Genomic DNA, 13,904 nt, shown 5'->3' with positions numbered 1-13,904 from the left:
CAGCCCGCGGACTTCCAGGAGACGGAGAAGCTCCTGGCGGTGACCACCGAGCCCGGCGTGAGGATGTCCGCCTCCTTCAGCGTGACGGCGGCCTGCGACAAGGAGGCCCCGGAGGCCGACCTGAACGGCCACGGCGTCGCCCTGAGGTCGGGCTCCGCGGGGCAGCTGGCCGCCGCCGCGCCGCTCTCCCCGTCCAAGGCCAGCCTGAGCCGCTCCTCCACCGGGAACGCCGCCGTCCAGGAGAGCCCGAAGCCCCGGGACTACCTGATCCTGGTCATCTTCTCCTGCTTCTGCCCCGTCTGGCCCCTGAACATCGTGGCGCTGGTGTACTCCGTCATGGTGAGTTTGGGACTTACTTTTTTTTTTCTTTTTTTTTTTTAAAAACCTCTGTTTACATTGAGCGCGTACCCGCGTTTCAGACTCATGCCTGAAAATACTGGGGAAACTACTGGAATGAACCCCTTTAAAACTGCACCATTTGACTTAGTTCATCGTCATTTTTCTTGCTTTGTTTTATTTTATGGTTTGCACAGACCACATTTAAACTACTTTAAGACACTAAATCATGGGGGTTAAACTCAAAAACACAAGGGGGGCAAAATTAACACCTCGGTCCCAGCCAGGGGCCAATCTCAATCAATATTTATTGAAAGAATACATAAATTAACTTTGGTTTTAGATGTAATATGTCATATAGAAATATCAAATATCTTCTCCCAGTTATATATTATACAGAATTTAGAACAAACAGACTTTAGTGGACAAAGAAAAATAGATTAAACTTAAAAAGAGACATCATTAGTTTTCATTTCTTACGCCTCCTTATGAGTTTCTCTCCATTCAAACAGCTAAAAAGGCCTCAGTAAAACTCCGATCATTTAACTTTGAACCGAGGAGCAAACAGAGAGAAAGTCGTCGTACATTAAAGCCGACTCTGCTCCTCTGATCCACATTAACTGCAGGCAGATCTCTGAGGTCGGGTCTTACCAGCAGGAGTTCGATCGGTCCTGTTTGACGCTCTCTGCTGCTCCGTTCGCGTCCAAATCAAAGATTACTGAGAAACTCAAACTTTTATTTTCTCAGCTTCAAAGTCACCAGAAGACTTCACTGAACAGGTTCAGTTTCTGAAGCAAAACGAGAAGCGATGGAGACTCAATCTGTCCCAAACTCCAGGACCACGTCTGATGAATAGAAATGTTATCTTTGGGAGGGCCAGATGAAATGATACCATGGGCCGGATCTGGCCCGCGGGCCTTCAGTTTGATATGTGTGCGCTAAACTAACTGATTTTGAAGGCAAAGGTGGGGCGATAATGTTTATATATGTGTGTGTGTGTGTGTGTGTACCATTAATAACAATTAAATCTCATGAACCGCTGGACGGATTTGAGTGAATTTCTCAGACGGGAATCGTTTGACATTCGTCTACAGCCGATTCACGTTTGGATTCAGCCTAATCTAAGATGGCCGCCACAGCCAGTCAAACCTATCAGACACAAAAATGGCTGCAAATCAGTCATTTTGACAGATATTGATCTAAAACCTGGTCCGGTAGTAGCCGAGAGTCATCCCCAACATATACTCTAAGCACCAACTGATCGGGGAAGAGTCAACTCTGTCTGTCTGTTAGCAAAATATCTCTTGAACCACTGGATGGATTTGAATGAAACTCTCAGACAGTAATCACTGGGTGTACATCTGCAACTGATTACATTTTGGAGTCAGCCCATTTCAAGATGGCCACCGCAGCTAGTCAACTTTAGCAAACACCAAATTGGCCGCAGCTCAGTCAGTTTTACAGATTTCGAGCTGAAACTTGGCGTCTTCAACGCATACTTTAAGCACTGACAAAAAACAGGAGATCCTGCAGCGTCGTGTGCGATTATGAACGTTGTTCTGAAAGGCTGCTCGGTTGTTATCTTGGTTAAAATGGACGAATGGGCTTCCAGTGCGTCTCATTTGTGATGAAAGACATCGGAAACTCAAAACAAAGCTCTCAAATCCACTGTTAAGATTACGTCCTAACAAAGTCCATGTCTTTGAGCAGAAATGACAAAAAAAGACTAGATGAAAACGGCACGGTTTTCAGACCTCATCCTTGCGGAGGGCGCCGGCGCTTCAGAGAGCAGGCACTCCACTCAGTCTGACGCGCTCAGCGCCTGGGTGTAATGGATCCTTCTGCAGAACCGGAGCGCCGTGATCGTATTAATGAGGCGAGGTCGGAGGAAACCAGCCAGACTGCAGGAAACTGTGGCAAAAGCAGGAAAAAAACAACAAAACTTAGAAGAAGGAGAAAAAAAACTAAGAGCGTTTTAATTGTTGATGAGCTGCCGTCCATCAGCATCCTGGATGCAGAGCTTTTCTGCTGCTTTAATATTATTTTTATCTAAAAGGAACATTTAGTAAATTATAATTATCTACAGTTGTCTGATCAAAACCTGCTGGAAATGTTGCCCAGTGCATGAGCGCGACTCTCAGCTACTACCACAGTGTCTGTAAAAATGACAGAGTCAGAGACTGTTTGTTTGTTTTTTCTTTAAAGGTCAATTAGCTGTGGCAGCCATCTTTAATAGGGTTGACTTCAGCAGCTGATTGTAGAGATTCGTCCAATCAGCTGCCCGAAAAAATAAAGAACAACAAAAACAAAGTTTCCTTTTTCTTGGGTTCAGCGTCTGATGTGTGTGTCCCGTGTTTCATCGTGAGTAAAATACGGGTTTGTGAGAGTTTGAAGTCACCACTTCCTGTTTTCGTTCACGTCTCACACAGCGTCGGAACCGTACCGTTGTTTCACGTTTCATGGTGGGGGGCGGTAATAATGAATATAAGTTCTGGCCTAAAACGTCAGGGTGTTTTTCATTCAGGCGCCTGGTCGAAGTGGTTTCGGTATCTGGGCTTCGTTAGGTTCAGAACAGCATCGTCTCTGGAGCAATGGAAGTTTATTTTTTCTTCCACACACAGAAAATTCTTTAGGGTCCGTCTGCAAACCGCATAGGTAGTTGAGTTTGGGGCTTTTGCTTTTCCACTTTAAACAAAAACAAGATCTAACGGGCTTTTTGAGCTTCGGAGATGACCAGAACGCGTCTCTTCTGTAAGCCCTTTCCGAGACCCACTTCACTTACGGACGCGCCGACAATCTTCCATCCGATAAGAGAAACACGACATCGTTATCACCACTTCACTGATGGGGAGCAGAGGCGTCCGTTTCCAGACCCGAGTTGAGACTCTTGCTCATCTGTCAGCTGTTTGTGCGCCTCGAGTCCCCTCCATGAGGACCGGACCGCGCGCTTGCATCGATCAGTCGGCGCTCTTCGGGAGGCAGACGTATTTTAGTCGCCCCTTTTTCCTTTCGTTTACCTCCTAAACGGTCTGTTTTCAGAGTGACTCGTGCCGACTGGCCGCTCGCGCCCCGCTGCAGTTTTAACTCCCTGGCGGTGGCGATGTAAACTCCCGCAGCCAGATTTCCTCTGAAAATGGCCGCCTCAGCTCGTCCTGAAGTTAACAAAATGAAGTATTTATAAGCAGCAGATCTGAGTCGTTTTCTTTCTTTCTTTCCTTCTTTTTCAGATCCTTTCAAAAGCACAAACAGGGACATGAATAATTTACAAACACATTCAGCAGGAACGTATTTAATGAATGTATAAGGAAACGGTGCGCTTCATTTACCTTGAATTATCCTCGTTCTAAATACAAGCAACACTGTCGGCGATGGAGTCGAAACAGTTTCTTGTCTTTTTCGATGTTTAGCTCGTATAACATAAATATTTATGATGGATTATTTGAACCCCAGCGTGGTCGTTTCAGCGGTAATTAAAGTTAAAAGTACCGCCCGTGTCAGTTTGACACTAAAATCATCTCACGATGAGAGGAGATGAGTTCTAGCACTCTGAGTGTGAGCTGGGAATGACGCTCAGCTACTACCACGCCCAGATCAGACTGACTGGATGACAGCCATCTTTGTGTTCGTTCGAGCTGATGTGCAGCGGCTACCTTGAGTCGGGTTGACTCTAATCAGCTGGAGATGACCGTCCGATCAGTACGTTCTGATTGTTTCATCTAAGGCTTCGTGACGTATTTTGCCAACAGAAAGCAATTACATTATCGCTCGTCGTTCGCGGCGATAAACAGCGAATGAGGAATCAACCAACAACGTTTTACCAGCCGGGATCGACTGCATGGGGTTAGGGTCATTTAACTGTTGGCCAGCGTCTGCCTTTTCTCGTGGATGCCGCTTTGTAAACAACCAGGAAAAATAATCCCATCCATCAGCAGCCGCTTCCAGCAGCAACCTCCCGAAAGCTGACTTCCAGCTGGCCGCCGCCGCCGCAGATCTCTGACAGATGCTTTCTGTGGAGAAAGCCTGCGGCTTGCAAATACAGAGGATGTGCAGTCAATTACAGGGATTGGAGGAGGCAGGGGTAATAGGTTTTTACGGGCCGGACCGGCCCATCCCGGTAATGCGAGGGCCCAAACTGCAGCAGCATTATTGCACACGCTGCACATTTGTCCGTAAAATATGGACTCGCATATGTTGCACTGGAGGAACGACTGTGTGTGTGTGTGTGTGTGAATGACTTCAGTCAAATACTGCAAACATCAGACTGTAGCTGCTGGGTCGAGGAGAACAGAACACAAATCTGCAAAAGATTGGAATAAAAACCAGATTGATTATCTCTATTCTGAATGTAATTAGATTACTCACCAGCTCTTGCGAGGCGTGGTACCGCTAGCCTTAACAGCCACAGCAAAATGTGGATTAACTACGACACAAACAGTGGATTTATCTACTACTTTAATTGTTAACATTCTCTTAAAAACGCAGAAACATTTGACCATTACTTTGCAGAGATAACTAAAGTCCCATCAGCTTCAGCAGCGCTTCCACTCTGCTAATTACCTGACGTTAGCATGTTAGCCCGCCAAGCTCACGCAGTAAGCACGGGTAACTTAAAGGCACAGTTCAGCTTATTTTAAGTTGGGTTCTGTGGAGAAGCAGCAGTCAGAACAGTTGCAGTTTGGAGAGCGAGCAGAAATGCTCGTGGCTAACGTCAAGCTAACAGCTAATCAGACAGGGGCGCCTTCCAGCGTAAGTTTCCGCTGTCTGAAAACAACTCAAACTTCGAAGTTTCATAGAGTTTAATGCCGCTTTTGCATTAGATTAGTTATTTACATGAACATTTATAATTATTTCACATGAAAACTGTTTTCATGCGATGGAACGTGATCTATGTTCCTTATAAAAAAAGCAATAAAAAAAACGTTAGCAAGTTGTTAACGTCTTAAACCTGACTGGTCTGAGCAGCTGTCTGACTAAAGTAATGTGGTGTAAAAACTGGAATAATGTGAAATGTGAGATTTTTTAGGTCTGGCCAGTTGTCAGGTGGATGACGTGCACGTTGGAACGGACCCCAGCCGAGCTAACCGTTAGCCCGACTAACTTAGTTTCACTTGACATGAGAACTTCTTTTTAATTCTCCAAACTGAGATTGTGCTGCGTTTGACTGAAAACAATAACCCGTTGCATCCAAACTAAACGTGTTCCGGTAGGATTTGCTTGTTGTGCTCAGTGACCAGGCTAGCTGCTATTAGCAACACAAGCTAATAGTAGTTAGCTAATAGTATATTTCTCTGAATTTCATGCATTCCAACATATTTCCTAACAGAGGCTGTGTGTGACTGATTTAATGAGAAACAAACCGTTAAAAGAAGGGAAATAAGTAGCTGTCATCAGTTTTTAAGTGCCTGGGAGCCATTTTGGATTTTGACGGACTTTCGAGGCCGGTAGCTGCAAACATAAAGGTTTATATAAATTTCAACCGTGATTCACTCAGATTTCTAATTTACTCTGTTTGTTTAAATTGAAATCTTAAATCTTGTAACAGCTGTGATCTTTTCAGGTTTCAGGGTGGCCATGTTTTCCCCCACATTCAGCAGGACACTTCCTAGAAGAACCGTACAATAACTGAGTCGTTTGAACAAACGCATTACTAATGCTGACGCAGTTTAGTGATGTTAACAACAGCAATTAATGCCATGAACAAAAGTGTGAAACTTGACCCCGGACGATCAAAAACAGCCTTTCTGATGGTGGTTTTCTGCTGCACTAATGGAGCAGGACAGCCTACACCATTAGCCATTAGTGCTATGCTTTGTTTTGGTTTTTTCATATTTGATCTTTGTTTTCAGTTCAGAAGCTGAAATATGAAAGCAATCAAAATTTATGAGCTGCTGTAGCATTTTCAGGGTTTTATTTCGTCAGAAATAAGAGCGTCGCCGCTGTGGCTCTGACACATTTGATCATCTGAGCGCATTAAGAGGCTTGACATTTTAATAGATGTGGTGTAAAAAAAAACAAAAAAAAAAGCTCTGCTGGCGGCTCCGATGGGCCCAGATGGAGCGAAAGACACCAGGGCTGCAATGGCTGGAGACAAGCTGGCAACTCAGAATCGAGAGGAGGGTAGCAGAGGAGCAGAATGTCATTGAATTTTTATTTGGACGTTTGGTGCTGCAGCCTCCGAGGCATCACTTGCATCATCCGTCACAGCGAGTAAACTGCGTTCCCGTGGACGACGTGCAGATCTGTTTGCCTCAGTCTTGTCACGAGGTGTCTCAATTCTGTCTCAGTTTGTCTCAATCTCCCTTTCTGTCTTAGATCAGTCCGTTTAGATTTCACGGCTGCCGAACCCACACGGCGTCTCGCTTTTCTCCCACTTCCTGACTCTGGGAAACTAAATTGAGAAAAGTTCGAGACGTTCCAAACACCTGCGACGAGTCTGACTACCATACAGTATGTGTTGAGACGAGAGCCACAAACGAAACAAAACAGTGTCATGCACAGGTGTAGAGGTTTAATATTAGCTAATGTAGCGTTGGTTTGCATTGGTGTGTGGATTTTATTGTTTTAGCCTGAAAAACGATTCTCCTTTGGGTAGCCATGAGCCTGGCCTGGATGAAGACTTTTGCCTCTTTGTCCGTACTCCGTGCCCTGATAAGGTACTAAATACTCCAACTAATAGACCGAACATCACTTGAAAAATGACAAAACTGTCCCTTTAAATAGTCTGAAAGAGCGCAGAAGAGAGACTGTGGGTGGAGATCCAGATCCTGCTCCTCCTCAGGCTGCTGCTGGTTCTCCATTATTGATGACCGGGGGGGCACTTACTGCCTTAGCAGCCTCCACCGCACACGTGAACACACGAACAGAGTGTGAGAATGTGAAGACTGAGGAGTTCCCCCTTCTGGAAGCAAACATCACCAGGCGTGTCCGTCCTCCGTCCATACAGTCATCAGTCAGTCAAACACACACATTTATTGGTCCCTTCTGGGCCCTGAGGACAAAACCAGGGCTGGTGTTCTGCTGAACGAGGCTTCTTCGTTCCCCCTACCGTTCGTCTTTTTCGTGACGGGTGGAGAAATTCCACCGCTCGTATTAAACGAGAGCTTCCTCCTGTTCCATTGATGCTTCCTCTCTGAGCAGGCGGGCTTTTCTGAAAGGGGCCTGAATTGATTCAAGGCGCTGATGCTGCTCTCCTCCGCGATGCGAGTTCGGATCGATGCAGCGTCCGGGGGGACTTCGTAGCACAGCTTCACATTGCAGTCGTCGAAGGTGAGACGACGGCGGAGCGAGGTGCGGGGGGGTAAAGGAGCAGTTCGTACACTTTATTATATCTGTCGGGCTGCTCAGACTGAAACGCGCATTAATTCGTGTCTTCAAGTTGCAAACCCTGGCCTGAAATGTGAAACCAGCCACTCCAACTGTGAGTTCTGAAATGTGGGAAAGTCTTGAGCAACATGGAACATTCCCTCAGATATTTTGAACATGTAAATGCTATTTTTTCCCAGTTTCGGGTAGGGTGCGAGCTGCTTTCGGGATCCTCGGGGGCTGATTTCAAAGCGAGCGGCCCCGGGTACACGGGGAGCGCCGGCCGCCAGGGTCAGCCTGGAGGCAGAGAGTTTGACGGGAGGGAGTCGATCAAGGAGAAAGCGATAAGGAGAGCTTCTTCTTTCCCTCTGCAGTGTAATCCTATCTGATCTGATCCGATCTGAGGCTCCTGAGGCTCTGGCACTTTGACCGAATAAAGCACGAAGACACCGGTTTTATTAGAAACTGGTTTTTGTGGATATGAAGTAATAAATGAAAGAATTTATTTAATTTACTGAAGAGGAAGGAGAGGAGGAGGTTAAAGCCCTGTTTTGGTGCAAAGACTGCAGCCTGCGGTTTGTGGTCATGTCTTAAAGGGAGAGTTCAGATGTTCTGAAGTGGGGTTCTGTGGAGGGGTTAAGAACAAACAGTATCTTACCTGTTGTAGATAGCTCTTTGAGTGGCTTTAATCCCGGGTACTACGACCTGCGACGGTGGTTCTGATGTTACTTTTGTTCACCGCTTTAGTCTCTGCGTTCGTTCTTATGAGGAGAGGAGTTCACTTTACATGTTTCCTGTTCAAAACACGTCGGCCAATCAAACGGCAGTTTGACAAAGCTTCCTTCGTAAAGAGCAGCAAGACGCGTCAACGGAAGGCGACTTTTAGGATCAGTCTGGTTTAATATGGCTGCCCTGACCTGGCCAACACAAAAATGGCCAAAAACCTCGAGTCAGTTTTACAGATATTGCGCTGGAGCTGGACGTGGTCGCGGCTGACAGACGTTCATGAGGTCAGATCGTCATTTTTCAATCGAAACTTTGAGCCACTGTTGCCATGGTGATCCGGCCGGGCCCAGTTCCTTCGTAATGTTAAAAACTTATACCTCAGCATAACTAAAAGGCTAACTGCTCGTCCACATTAGATTACTGCAGTCTGTAAAATAAACTCAGATCACAAAAGCCTCAGAGAGATTCGTGCAAACACGAGTCTATAAACCTTTATATTGTCGCCAATTTGCCAAAATAATTGTTTCAGAATCGCTTCGTGTTCATTGGCCGAACACCTTCTAGGTGGGCGGCCTTAAACTTGCAGCGTTTCTCCATTTTTTTTCAGTTTAAACAGCAACTGTTGGTTTCTGTTTCCGTCCACATATCAGGATGTAGAAGCAGCATAACCCGCCGCCATGTTGAGCATTTCTTTAAAGACTGGCTGTGTGTGTGTGTGTGTGTCTTCCTGCCTGGCATTCCTGCACACGCGGGCAACTGTTTTCCAATTTAGAAGCACACAAACTAAAAGTGAAATTTCTAAATCAAATGGAACAAAATAATAGAAATATGGTTTTTTTTTTCAGGTTCGGGAGTCTCGTATGAAACAAACAGAGCGGCGAATCGAAATCCCCATTCATCAAGTTCCACGCACGCAGACATAAATCAACCTGTCTCCGCCTCTGCAGCGCACATAAAGCAATATACATACAGCATAAAAGTGATATAGGAGCCCTTCGCACGGCCGTGCTCCCTGCTTCTCCAACCGATTGGCTCCGCGCGTCACAAACCTCCATCAGTCACAAACCGTCAGCTTGAGATAGACCATTTCACCAGAGGTGGCGGGGAATTCATCTCTGTTGGCGTTTCACCTTAAAAGGCTGAGCCGTTTTCCCTTGCACTGATGCCGAGTTAAATGTGGAATGGTCCAAACGCTGGCGTTGCTTTAAAATGGCGTTTAACCGTGGTCCTGGAGGGCTTGCCGTCCTGCACGTGTCAGTCGGTTCCCTGCCCTTCAGCAGGTCCACGAGTCCGTTAACCTTTCAGTCACATTCAGATAATGAGCTCTGTGGCAACGAACCACCTAAAACATGGAGGACAGGGGCCCCTCCAGGACCAGGACTGGACGCCACTGCTCTCTAAAGGGGACGTTTCTCGAGACTCGTTTCTTTATCGTCGTGTTTTTGCCCGTGTCTCTGTAGGTTGGAAGTTAAATACTGCTTTTTTTCCCCCTCTCTTCAGTCCCGACACAGTCTTCAGAACGGCGACGTGGACGGGGCCCTGAGGCTGGGCCGACTGGCTCGCCTGCTGAGCATCGTCTCCATCGTCCTGGGGCTGCTCATCATCATCATCTACACCTCGGTCTACTTCACACGTACGGACTAGACGTTGGCTCCGCGTGTCCGACTAACGGGACGAGTTTCTGACCGCCTTCTCTCTCTCTCCTCTTTCTCCAGAATAATGACCCGGGAGAGGAAAAACAAGTGCAACGTTAAAGCCAAACGCCAGGTGCGACGAAGAACAAGACTATTCAGAGGAAAACAAAGAGTACAGTTCACCACTGTACGCCATGACGCAACCACATCCCGACCGAATTCAGATAGCATTAAAAAAATAAACAAACAAACCAAAAAAAAAGCAGCCAAAGGATGGTCTTGCAACAAGTAAACTGAGAAATATTTACACATATATCAATGAAAGACGCATGCATTGGAATCCAAAAAACACTCGCCTGATCTCCCGACGGTAAAACTGAGGAAAGAGGGAATGCAGATTTGCACGAAGGGGCTCCAAAATGTTTGTTTTGGGGGGGTTTTTTGTTGTTTTTTTTTTCCTTTGGAACTTAAAGAAATGAAGAAATCGATCTGTGCAAGCGGAGAGAATGACTGATGGACTTTTCTGTCTGCCATGAGGCTCCCTTAAATGACTAAAAAAAACAAAAAGCTTCTGAATTACTCTTTATACTTGAGACACCTCATGTAGTCTTCATACAGTGTACTCCTTACCGAATGGCTTGCCTTCACAGCATTTACAAATAGAAAATGTATATTTGAGCTAAGGATAAATATATATATATCTATATATATATATGAAATGTCTGTACATTTTCTAAGATGTTCGTATCCCAGGTGGTGCTGGGTTTGAAGGTTTGCGAAGACGACGCAGTGGGGGGACGGACGCAGTTTTTACTTTTTGTCCGCATCTAAAAACTTTTTGGAAACGACGAGACCAACTGCATGCCGGAATGTCGATAGCCTAAATATCCTGCCTTCATTTGGACTCTTGTTGTTGTTGTTGAACAGGTTTGCACACGTGCCACAGGTCCGACTCTCAAGACGTTCGCCTTGCTTTACCCTGGCAGAGACTGAACAAACAAAAAAAATGCCAAACTTTGTACCATCTTCCTATCACATCAGATTATGTTTATTTTTGTTGTTTTTTGTACCACGAGCTCCAGCTGCATTGACTACATTCCTCCATTTCAACGTCTTTTTTTTTGGGCTGGACGATTTATTGTCATCGCAATACCAGCGTGTATCGCGAAGGACAATCGCAGGCACAAGCTGAACGCCAGTAGTATTAACCCACCCCCCACCCCAAGGGCTCCAAACGCCCACAGCTGGTTTGGATGATTGTAGAAGAGAAGCTAAAACACGTGAAGACACTGGCGAGCATCGGAATGACAACGAAAGGAGAGCAGGGAAGAAAATGTGGATTAATTTCAACTGATATCGTCGTCACCATATCCAATAATATCGCAAGCGCATGTTTTCCTAAAAAAAAAAAAGGAAAAAATTCATTTCCATTTTTCATTTGCATCCTCTCTTTACCACCATTCCTACATTTTCCTGTATTTATCGACTGTTAAAACAACGATGTTCCTCCTTGTATTCACATGAAATGTATTTATATGGGAAAGTATATACCCGATATGTCCGCATGCTATGGGCCAAACAGGCTGATGTGCACCTATTTTTGTAAAACTGAACGAATTCCTTGAGTTTGAGCGAGATAAAACAGCCTTTTTTTCATAAAAGGGACCGTTTCAAATCAAAAGGCACGGCAAATTGTCTGAATCGACCCCGTTTTAAGAGCAGAGCCCGCGTATTACGTTCTTCTTGCCGATCCGTTTTCTTTTTTCAAATCATTTCGAGTCAAAATACAGAAACATTTGGACATTTTAAAAAGGAGCATTGAACTGGATGCTGTTCGATGAGTTCCGATGGTTGTTTAAGGGCTTCTACGGCTACAACAGCTACACAAGGCAGCTAATGGGATCCGAAAGTCAAGAACTGAAGTGTCAAAGATTAACGCTTGAATTTATTTATTTATTTATTGTTTTAAACCAGTGATTTCTGCAAATTTTGTTTCATTGAAAACCATTCCAGGTCATAGCGCTGCATTCAACCACCTGCAAGCAGCAAAAAGTCCAAAGACTCCCCCGACCTTCCACCCGTCAGGAAAACGCCTCGGACTTCCTGCCGTCGTCATGCCGTACCGTTCTCATTTTCCAGTCTGCTGTACGTGACGGCTCACCCATCTCTGCTGTGTACTTTTCTGCATGTCTGGAATAAATGTTACCATGCATGGTCTGAGTCTTGTCCTTCAATGACAACTGTTTTTTTTTTTTTTTAAGAAGTTGTGCGATGACTGCGACGATACAAATCAAGTTTTAAAACGCTTCACGAGGAGAGCATCTCTGTTAACAATCCAAACCGTCAGATACAGACTTATCTCCCATCTCTCTACACTTCTCTTTTAAGCGGGCAGACTTTCTCGTACTTTTTTAAAGTGATCTCGATCGACTGCTTTCCAGGTTTCCTGGTGGATCTTTAAATGGTTTTCATTCTTTTCCTTTGCCCTGTTCCATTTGAACCTGACCATGACAGCATATTCTACCGTATGGGACCTGAACACTAAGGAGAGCAGACAAGTGGAGGACAATTAGAAGTGTCAGGACTAAAATGAAATTATTGAAAAGAATGCCTGTAAGAAACAGGAAAATATTCAGGCCTGACAAGACCTAAGGGGTTCTGTATGCCAGGTTTTCAGCAAAAAAAACTCTTAGGAATCACTTTGTTGGTGCTACATACCATTTTCTGTATCGAACCTGGTTACCTTTGGCATTTATTTTACAGATTCAACTAGAGAAATTGTCATAAATTGTATTTTTGATAGGTTGCTAGAAACAAAGTTAGTAGCAAGGTGCCTAGCTGGAACTGCTGCTGGATATAAGCCAAGAAACTGCTATTTTTGGTATTTTCTTTAAAAGACTCAGCTAAAGAAACTAACAAATTGTGTATTTTTGATAGGCTGCAAGCAACCAAATCGTTGGCAGGTTAGAGTTACTGGAAGTGGATCAACAAATAAAAAATATCCTCCACTGAATAAGTCAGGTACGGGACTAAAACTGAGTTTAAAAAGCAGCCAAAGTCCAAAGAAAAACTTGGAAAGACGTTCAGAACGTCTGAAGACTTTTTGACCCAGACGACTTTCAAACTTTAAAGAAACCGGAGATGGCTCGAGACTCGCGCACTACGTCTACCATCTTAGTGTGCAAGATGCTAAACACAGGCTTCGATATTTGCCAGAAGCAAAATCTTAAATGAGTCAAACTCCTCAGGATTTTGTTCCCAAAAGGTGGAATCACAAACATCAGCAGGCTTCGTTCTATGGTGAGCAAAAACCCTTTTGCCGCACATCCTGACGCGAGCGTTTAGTTAACTACTGGTGATGAAACGCACAAATCGTCCCAGAAAAACGGGTAAAACCCCATCAGAGTCAGCACCTACCCCTCAGGTGGACACGAACAGTATCAGGTGATGTAAAGAATAATAAGACAGAACATTCCTAAGTGTTACATGCAGGTCTACTTTTTGTTGCGACAGGCTCAGAGCGATGGATCTTACTCCATTATGTCAAATCCAATATAAAAAGGCACCGCAGGCGGTTATGGCTGCAGCATATTGAATTGCACCGTAGTGCGCAGCCGTTGCTTTTATTGCCTATAACGCTCCTCACACACAGTTTGGCTGCACTGAACGCCATTTATCACAGCCAGCATAGCTCCTTATGGCAGGAGAGACAAAGAGAGAGAAGTTTATGGAACGCCGTCCACTTCCAAGCGTGGCACGGGATCCAGCAGCAGGAGACGAAGACAAGAACACGGATAAATGCTCTCCGGCTCATCAAAGTGGGATCATTTCATTTGGATTCCGGTCAACCGGCTCCTTGGAGTAGTGGGAACGAGCGGCATTGACGTTTCTCACGCAGCTGCCTCA

The 13,904-nt window shown here is 45.2% G+C and overlaps 1 protein-coding gene across 1 annotated transcript in view; it reads left to right on the top strand.

Annotated features, from left to right (window-relative positions):
* The window catches only part of trarg1a (trafficking regulator of GLUT4 (SLC2A4) 1a), a 14,051-nt gene extending 1,836 nt beyond the window's left edge, over positions 1-12,215 (top strand). Inside the window, exons 2-4 of the mRNA XM_017433364.1 lie at positions 4-339; positions 9,865-9,997; positions 10,080-12,215. Of these exons, the coding sequence (XP_017288853.1) occupies positions 4-339; positions 9,865-9,997; positions 10,080-10,084 (474 nt within the window). The 3' untranslated portion in view covers positions 10,085-12,215. The remainder of the gene's footprint in view (positions 1-3; positions 340-9,864; positions 9,998-10,079) is intronic.
* The last annotated feature ends 1,689 nt before the right edge of the window (positions 12,216-13,904 follow it).

This window comes from Kryptolebias marmoratus, linkage group LG2, assembly GCF_001649575.2.
Source record: "Kryptolebias marmoratus isolate JLee-2015 linkage group LG2, ASM164957v2, whole genome shotgun sequence".
NCBI lineage: Eukaryota > Metazoa > Chordata > Actinopteri > Cyprinodontiformes > Rivulidae > Kryptolebias > Kryptolebias marmoratus.
Note: the sequence above shows the minus strand (reverse complement) of the source record. Positions and strands in the feature narration are given on the sequence as shown.